This window comes from Acanthisitta chloris, unplaced genomic scaffold (genome assembly GCF_000695815.1).
Source record: "Acanthisitta chloris isolate BGI_N310 unplaced genomic scaffold, ASM69581v1 scaffold35348, whole genome shotgun sequence".
NCBI classification, from domain to species: domain Eukaryota; kingdom Metazoa; phylum Chordata; class Aves; order Passeriformes; family Acanthisittidae; genus Acanthisitta; species Acanthisitta chloris.
This window is the reverse complement of record NW_008688151.1, coordinates 2494-11993: the sequence shown is the minus strand read 5'-3', so window position 1 is coordinate 11993 and position 9500 is coordinate 2494. Positions and strand designations below refer to the sequence as shown.

General features: G+C 40.7%; 1 protein-coding gene across 1 annotated transcript; it reads right to left on the bottom strand.

Moving 5' to 3' along the window:
* Positions 1-1731: 1731 nt before the first annotated feature.
* On the bottom strand, positions 1732-5412 carry LOC103808148 (ATPase WRNIP1-like). The gene is made up of 3 exons (XM_009080913.1): positions 5320-5412; positions 3178-3369; positions 1732-2141 (listed from the first exon to the last, which is right to left on the bottom strand). The coding sequence occupies exons 1-3, from the start codon at positions 5410-5412 to the stop codon at positions 1893-1895; spliced, it is 534 nt and encodes a 177-aa protein (XP_009079161.1). The 3' UTR covers positions 1732-1892.
* Between the last annotated feature and the right edge of the window lie 4088 nt (positions 5413-9500).

Sequence of the window (9500 nt, the reverse complement as noted above, 5' to 3'; positions counted from 1 at the left end):
TGGGGAACACCACTAGTGACCGGGCACAAACTGGATTCTGCACCATTCACCACCACTCTCTGGGCCACCAGTTCTTATCTTAACCCAGCAGAGAGTGCCCCTGTCCAAGCCGTGGGCTGACAGCTTTTCCAGGAGTAGCTATGGGAGATGGTGTCAAAGGCTTTGCTGAAGTCCAGGTAGACTACATCCACAGCCTTCCCCTCATCCACCAGGCAGGTCACCTGATCATAAAAGGAGATCAGGTTGGTCAGACAGGACCTGCCCTTCCTAAACCCATGCTGGCTGGGTCTGATCCCTTGTCCATCCTGTAGGTGCTGTGTGATCACACTTAGGATGATTTGCTCCATGACCTTGCCAGACACTGAGGTCAGGAAATGAGGGCAAAAGTAGAACCATAGTAAGAGATAGGATGGCTTATAAAAACCCAAACTCATCAGCAACAGTACATAGCAACTGTGGACCAGAAACAGCATCAGGAAAGACAAGATAGACTGGACACACAACTGCAACAAACTACCCTCAATATGAAACCCCATTTTTATTTTTAAATGCTTGGCTCTCATGTTAACCATTGGAATGGGGCCCCCTCTCCCCAAGGAGAGATTTCTGAAACTGTGCTAGTCTGACAGTTTGACTGCCAGACTTCTTTCAGTTTGATGAAGCACGACACCATGCTGTTTAAATCATCCATAGCTAACAGAAGGTTACAGATACAGAGAGTCTAGCGAAACCCAAAGCCAAACAACTGCAGCTGAAACTATGCCTTGTGCTTTAATCCTGTACAGAAACGAAAGTCTCTGAACCTCAGTCAGGGTGTAGCCACAACCACAGCTGTGCCACTACATTAAGGCTGACATGCAGTATTGCCTTCTCTTTTGAAATTCACATTACTTCAACATGTAAAAGCCACGAATGATTAAACCATGAGGCGGGGTAACCTAAAAATAAAAAAGGAATACCTTTCCTTCCCGGCCCTGACCTCAGCATTCAGGTTGGTGATTCTTAGTGCTTACATTCTGTGATAAAGTTCAAGTGGATTCCCTCTCATTTATTTCGCACAGACTGCCTGCCAATCACTACCATGTCAATGCACTGTAAATTTCTATAAGTACAGACAAGAACCAACATGAAGGAAGTGTAATAATTTGCATGAGAGTACCACAGTACCAAGCATTACTCTTATTTGCCAGCTAGAAGGCAGATAACATCCAAATCTGGACCTTAGTTTTTCCAAAACTCTCTCAAATGTTTAATGTGACTCTATCTGGCTTGGACATCAAGGTGCAGAGAAAAACAAAGTCTCTCAAAACAATCTATTAACACCTCACAGCAACAGCCTTCCTCTCCTCACAGGATACCACAAAACATAGCACAGCACTTATACTGCAACTAAAGAACAATAGCAGCAGCATCCTCCCTGATCTTATTTAAAAAAATTCTCAGAAAATAACAAACTTTTGTCAAGAACTTCCAAACTAATTAAGAGGGAATACCCCAATACACCACTTAATGATAACATGATGCTTTTACAACCAGTAGCAAGAAGTAACACATATTAGGATATGACAAAGACCCAGTTACAGGCTTCCACAGCAAATCCTCAGCAGCAGAACGGATTTAAATATCCTGGGAGGGTGAGTCAGGAGCTACAGATCCAAGTACAAAATTCTCTCCTAATCCAGACAGTAAGATTATGTTTTGGATGGAGAGGGCCAATGCTTTGAATTCTCTCTCCTGTCACCCCCGCCCCCACCATATGCTGCCACTTCTTTTCTTTACTATCAGAAGTGGCTAGGGTTTCTCTTCCCACCCCCCAACTGCTTCATTCTCTCCCTGGCAGGCAGTCAACTCCTCAGGCTGTGCGTGTTAACACCCTGCAGCCCATAAAGTACTCACTCCGAGCTCTCGCTGCTGTTGCCAGTCGCAGAGCTGCTGTGCTGGTCACCCTGGCCCAAAACCTGGACCCCTAAGGACCTGACAGCCCGCATCAGAATTGCCTCCATTGCTTCAACCGAGAGCTTCTCCAGGACAATCACCCGGCATCGGCTCAGAAGAGCGGCATTGACTTGGAAGGAAGGGTTTTCTGTGGTCGCTCCTATCAGAGTCACCGTCCCACACTCGACGTGAGGAAGGAAAGTGTCCTGAGGATGGGAGGGAAACAGAAAAAGCTGATCTCGATCAATGACAACCTGAAACATCCCATGTGAGTAGGCTACTTTTTTATGTGTCTTGTGAGTCTTTGGGTTCCCTGTTGGTATGACAAATAACCACACTGACAAAGCAGTTCATCTGCGCAGATATGTAAATGATCTAATTTCATGCACTCAATATGTTATGGGCTGTTCACCTTAATAACTCATGGCTGCACTGACAATGACCCTACCAGCTGAAAAAAACCAGTGCAAAAAATCTGCAAATTTTTAGTTTATTTACGTCACTTTGGTTTATTGCTTGGCAAACAGAAGAAATCATGAAATTGCCGTATCAAGTAAAATGAATAGTGAGGCTACTCCTAAATATGCTTTGAATCAACCTTTAGGGCTACAATTCCCTACATAATTCTATAGGATGGCTCAGAAAACTACAGGAAGATTGCGGTATGCTTCAATATAAAACTTGTAACTTTTAGTACAGAATTCTAGCTTCCCATATTACAACTAAAAAAACCTTATACCTGGGAAAAATAAAAATACCACCCAAGTGATGGCTGCAGTAATGTGTTATCCCAAAGTACCATGCCATGCCTTACTTTTTTCTCATAGCAGGAACATTAAAACACATACCCATCCTTGGCATATTCACATTCTAGACCTTTTTAAAGGTAATACAGAATGCTACCCTCAGATGGAGGCTGAAATGAAGATCTGTGCAGCAAAAATTACTAACAGGACTTTGCAGAAACAAAATTTCAGAACAATATCATATAAAGACTGACATGTAAGTCAGCAGTAAGTATAACTCAGCCTTATGTTTAGATCTCTGAATCACAGCAATTAAATGTTGGTTGGAAGCTCCTCAAGGAATTTACTTTTCATGTTTCTCCCTAATTCATCTACTTAAAACATTAACATGAAAATCAAAAGCCCAAAGGAAAGAAAGTATCATCCTAAGGCAAAGTGGGAATCTTTACAGAAGTGCTGACAGAGGCTTTTTCCAAAAAGCACTGTAGTACAATACCTGCTGAGATTTATTGAAACGATGGATCTCGTCAATAAAGAGGATAGTTTTTCTCTTGAAGAGTCTTTTTTCATTCTGGGCTTGGCTGATGACATCTCGAACATCATTTGTCTTGGCACTTGTGGCTGACAGTGTCACGAACCTCGTGCCATTCTTTTTGCTGCTGTTGGCTATGATGTGTGCCAGTGTAGTCTGAAACAGCAATAGGAGAAAGCTTTGTAAAAATCATTTTGGACACACAAAGTATATTCCTTCCATTTGACAGAAATATGCAAAGTACAAAGCTATATATTTTGGACATAGGGACCATGTTGACAGTTTATAGAGTAAGGCATTTTAGCTTAGGTTATTCTAGCACACAGAAGACTTAAAAACTTCCTGCTAGATGTAGCTGCCAATTCCTCTGCTGCATTACTAATGCCTGCACTTTCACGTACCAGACCCAGTCAGTCTCAATACTGAAAAGGCCAGCAATGACAGCTGTCTCCTTTATCACGGAAGAAGAACTCTTTGCCAAATACATTTCTGTCACAGAAGATGGGCTGACTGCAATTTGCTGTGCAGTTATTTTGTAGAGTATGTTAATGGATAAAGAGCTGGACTACCCTAAGACACCTGCAGAAGAGTTTACAGTGCAACCGTGTTTGAGAAATAAATAGCCACAATGTCATTAATTAAACCCTTTTCTATTTCCAATACACATAAAAATGAAATTAATCAGACAGCAGTTTCTACAAAAGCATGAGAACATTAGTACTGAAAAATTATATGTATACTTAAGAAAATGTAACTCTTAACTCTAAATAGTCAACAGTAATCAAATGATGGCCCAGGAAAACAAAAGGTACTTGGTTGAACAAGCTGTTGGCTGCTTTTAGTAAGCAGTGACGTCGTTTTTCTTTCTTTATGAACAATCTCTTCAAATGAGAATTTGTTTATAGAGAATTTTGCTAAGCCTAACAAAGCACAGAAGCAACCTCCAGTAAACCTCCCAGGTAGATTTACTACACCTGAACACATCACAGGCATAATTTCCAGACTTTCCTTCAATACTCTTAGTAAACGCAGATGTATCTGCGTGTCCCAAGCCGAGCGCATCTCTATTTGAAAGTACTGCTAGAGAAAGCAGGCGATTCTTCCATCAAGCTCACTCTTCTATTAAGGAAGGGTCCTAAGGAGAATGAAGACAGGAGAGTGTTGGCAGATGAGGAGTGGGACAGGTGCTGACAAAACCGCTTCAGAAGATATTCCAAGTGCTGAGGTTAAAGCAGCAGGTGCTGTCAACCTGATCCTCTTGCAAGGAGGCTGCAGAAGCAACCACCTACCACTTGGCTACCAGCAGTGTTGCAGCACTGCTCTGTCTCTTTAATGGATTTCCCTGCCCCTGAAATGGCCACCAGCCCAAGATTAAAAAGGGGAGGCTAAGGAGGAGGATGTATCACTATTTATTCTTGTTTTAGTTTTAGTAAGGGCTTCCTGATTGTCTTCAGAAGTGGTGTCCTGATACAAGACTTGCATTCCATGTCAGATTGTCCCTCATCCCCTTAAGTTCAAACTAACAGCCCCTCCCCAACTTGTATCACTGCAAAAGACAAGATTGAAAAGACACTTAGAAAGCATTTGCAGCAAAGCCTACAGAAAACAGGAAGACATGAGAAACAAACACACACCCACCCCCAAAACAAAAGGAAACCATATTTGAAACTAAGCCACCAAACTAAAACCAAAGTTGATGTTTCCTTACAAAAGGGCCTTGATTCAGGATGTACCTTCAGAGGATGCTTAAAAAACTCTGAAAGCATGGAAACCCTCACTACATCAAATTTGAGGATGAAGAAGTAAAACTGTACCTCTTCTTTCTCTAAAAGTGACAGCAGTGAGAGGAGGAAGAAATAAAAATTAAATAAAGTGGCTATTCTTCTTGTAGCTCCACTTGGACTGGTAGCTCGCAATGTACCCATGCTGTCATTCAGACGATTTTGTTTACAAAAAAGCAGTGAGGAATTTGTTTTAAACACATGCACAGGAGTCCGTATTTCTAACCCTAATTTAGGAAAAAAATACAAAGACGTTTGTTTGAAAGTTACTATTAGACCAAGAATCTACTTGAAAAGCGCTGCACAGCTTTCAGCCAGCACATACCTCTCCTGCTCTGCCAACTTCTGGGTCATCAAAGGTTGCAATAAGAATAACATACATTGCCTTTTGAAAGCAGTACTTGACATGGACAGGCATGTTCGTGACCTCTTCCTTCTGTTCTGCACAATCAATCATTCAGCAAGTCAAACTGCCTATCACATACAGGTCAAACTTTCCCTGGTCTTCTGAAAGACTACTTCCCATGAGCTCAGTTTTTTATGCTGCTTTTGCTCCTTCCATCTCAAGCAAAACTCAGTAACATCCTACACTGTTTTCTTCAGGTTACAAGCTAAGGGAACATATAACCTAGTGGAGACTTAATTTAAGCAGGGTAGCTTAACTATGAAGGCACTAGGACAGAGCAACAATCACTCATACGCTAAACCCCTAGTTTCCCTCACTAAATTAAGGGGCAATGTATTTAAGGGATAAGAAGAAAATTAGAAATATATGGAATAAGGCAGAAGAAAACACACTGAATATCCTTCATCATCTGACATAAATTTGGAGGTTTGATTGCTACCCTAGAAAACAATTCTTTTAAAATAGTGACAGTGATGTTGCAATTTAATATGAATGAATACATCTGTATCAGAACCTGCGTAACAAACAGGAAGAGGAAATCTAAAGTTGGTAATCTGCTCCTTTTATTATTCAGGTGCTTTTTCTTATGGGGAGGAGCAGAAATACCATTTCTTGTAAATAAGAATAGGAGTGATCCTGCAAACTAACCTTTTGCTAAGTTCACAAAAAATTACACCTTACGAAGCTCACAGTGTGGTATCCTTGCCCCTTCCAGAAATAATTCTCAGTTCTCTTCTATTACCACACCAAACTATTCAAACTCACACCTATCATCTCAAGTTTTATGCTGAAAATTGTGAGACCTTACTCACTTACCTGTTTAGACAGGCAAAGAAGTGCCATCATAAGGAGTCGTTCTGAAACATATTCACCAAGAAACTCCTGAACCATTACTCACCAATTAATAACACTTTCAACTTCAGCCTGTGGTCACTTATTTCCCTTTACACACAGTTCAAACTCACACCTATCATCTCAAGTTTTATGCTGAAAATTGTGAGACCTTACTCACTTACCTGTTTAGACAGGCAAAGAAGTGCCATCATAAGGAGTCGTTCTGAAACATATTCACCAAGAAACTCCTGAACCATTACTCACCAATTAATAACACTTTCAACTTCAGCCTGTGGTCACTTATTTCCCTTTACACACAGAACAAACACTTATGAAACACTCTCTCTTTCACTGTCCTGCACAGTATCAGGCCAAATGAGAATATCCTTTCCCAATGGCTGCAACCATCCAAGATTTACAGAAACCCAGCAACCAAACTAAAATAGATAGCCAAACAAGCCCACTCCCAGCAATAACACTGCTGGTTCTTCCACACTTTGATATGAGTTGTGGATGAAACAAAAGCAACCCACAAAGCATGCTTGGTTCCATACATCTCTTACTGTCAGAGCAGAAAAGTCAATCTGATTTGCTGGTTTGGTTAGCTGGATGTTTCTACTAAGAGACAAAAATTTGCTGTATACCCACAAGTTTCCTTGACTGGGTACCTCTAAGTATGACCTGTTTCCCTACTCTCTACACTGACACCAGACAATACAACCTTTCTCTTCCTTTATTCTGGCCAGGATTTACATATCTTTGCCTACATGGTGTTGCCATCAATGGCCTCTCTGCACCCTCAACCCTTCCTTTGCAGGCAGAAGGGCCATACTGTGACTGACAAGCAGTCAGGAAAGGCCATGGTCTGTTTCACTGCCTTGAGGGAGTCACCAACCATGCAAGCATCCTTGGATGCCAGAGAGGGGAGCAGTTCCCTGGGATGCAGCTCAGAAAGCTGGGGTCTGTCCTACCCAACACTGCTGAGATGACCCAAGCTACCACACTGCGTCACAGGAGATAAGTCAGGCTGTGTCTAAAGGAAACTGGCAGGATAATAGATGAACATGGCCCGGGAACACTGTCTATACAGATAAACACAATCAAAAGTAGCAGCAGTTGGCGTTTATATAAGGGCAGATGCTATTCTTACCCATCTTGTTTGGTTCCTCACACCCCAAATAGCCCTCTGAGATACTACTGGAGGAGTAAGTGTCACCAAACAAGAGCCACAGCATGTGGTTTATAGCACTTCCAGAATCCAAGCCCGATCAAGCATAAACAGATACAAGGTCATTGCATAATTTTTACTGAAATGGAGCTGTATCTCCATTTGTTGTATCCAGATTTGTCTCCTTAATATTTCAACTATTCTATAAATACAATTCTACTTTTTCTTCCAGCTTTCTTTTCCTAGAGAGCTACCCTAAGTTATTCCTGATTTAGATTGGCATAAGTGAAACCAAGCACACTATTAGAAGACTTCTCCCAGGCAACTGCAAAGACAGATCCATTTTTCAGAGTTGTTCTGGACTTTCAGTTTATGGTACCATAGAAGACATCATACATTTTCAGTTAAAAATCTCATGGTAATCAGTCAAAAGAACTCCTTACTCCAAATCAGTGCTCGAATCAGGCTCCAAGCTGTATGAATAAGAGAAGATGAAATACATTCAAGTGATCAAACAACCATACAGGTAACCACTTGAATTAGTGAAATGCAAAGCACTGGAAGGAAGGGATGATAAACATGAAAGAGAAAAATACGTAAGTTGGATTCCCTGACTGTGTTTCAATGTGCCATTTGACAAAGCCTTGAATAAAAACAAAACAAAACAAACAAACAAAAAAACCCCAAACCAAACCAACCCCCCCAAAAAAAACCAACCAACCAAACAAAAAAACCCAAACAAAAAACCAAACAAACAAAGAGAAAAAAATACAAGGGAGTCCTAGAAATAAAACAGAATGTCAGAGGAGATTTGATAGAAACTTCAAAGACCACTTACTGGAGTTTTTAATGTTTTGCACTCATATCAACATAGCGTATTTTATCTAAGCACTAGATTGCAGATATGAACCCCAGAAAATCATGCATCAATGTTCTTCATCTTCTCTTTTGTAGGGAGTGGGTTCATGCCACTTGCTACCTAGTTTTTTCTTGTTAAACAACAAACCTAAGAGGGAATGTTTGCTGTACTTAAATACAGAATGTTCAGGTTTATAAGGCTTAAACTGCATCTGTGGCAGCAAAATTATTCAGCGCTCAAGTTACACTGTGTCCCCCTGCTAACTCTTTACTAAAATTGGTGCCCCAATGGCAGACAAGCAAAAATCTAAATCCCTGTATTAAGGTGCCATAAATCACAGTACAGCTTACTCAGATTACACTAGGATTCATACAGGCTTTTAAAAATTTGCATAGTCAGGATGAACAAGCTAACTGTCCCTGAGTTAATAACCACAGCATCTCTTTGAGGGAGTGTTTCTCCTGGCCTGTGTCTTGTCAGCTTCTTAAAAGCAGAGAATAGGTTCTTGTTTTCAACACTTCAGAGTGACAAAAGTAAAAAGCTAGAGCACCTTGGCTTCCTAAGAAATTAGGATGGCAAATTCAAAGTACAAAGATCACTATCCCTTAAAGAGGACTCAATACAGATGGAAACTCAAATAAAAAGAAGCTAGCAACAGAAGGACCCTGATTTTGTCTTTTCAGTCTTGAGGGTGCTTTCCAGAATATCCAAGTGCAGCTGAGGCCGAAATCGACTTGGGCAGAGCAGTACAAAGCATATGTATTTTTACTCTGGTACGTAGCATTATTGCTTGCATGATAAAAACTTTCCAAAAGTACTCCTGACCTACAATATCAAATACTGCATTTAAAGCACTTCAACAGCAAGATTATTTTCTTCTTGCTTAGAAAAAGTCTGTTAAACTACTACTTCTTATAAAGGTCCAGATTTATAAATAATACATAAACTGATTTGAAATTTGGCCTTGAAGATTTATTCCACCTCAAGATATTTTTTATTTTTTACTTAGTCCTGCTCTACCCTTTTCAAAAGTATCAGTTAGCATGGCATTTGGCTGTAGAAATGGAAGAAGGCATAGATGGGCTGCAATAACCAGATTCCATGGGTAGCAAGAACATGAAGAGGTTTAAGAAGTGTATGACCACCTTACACAGCACTTCTGAATTTAGACCAACATATCTAACTATGCTCCTATTTTAGCTCTTTGATGGGCAGAGATTAGCATGTGGCCTTGTTACA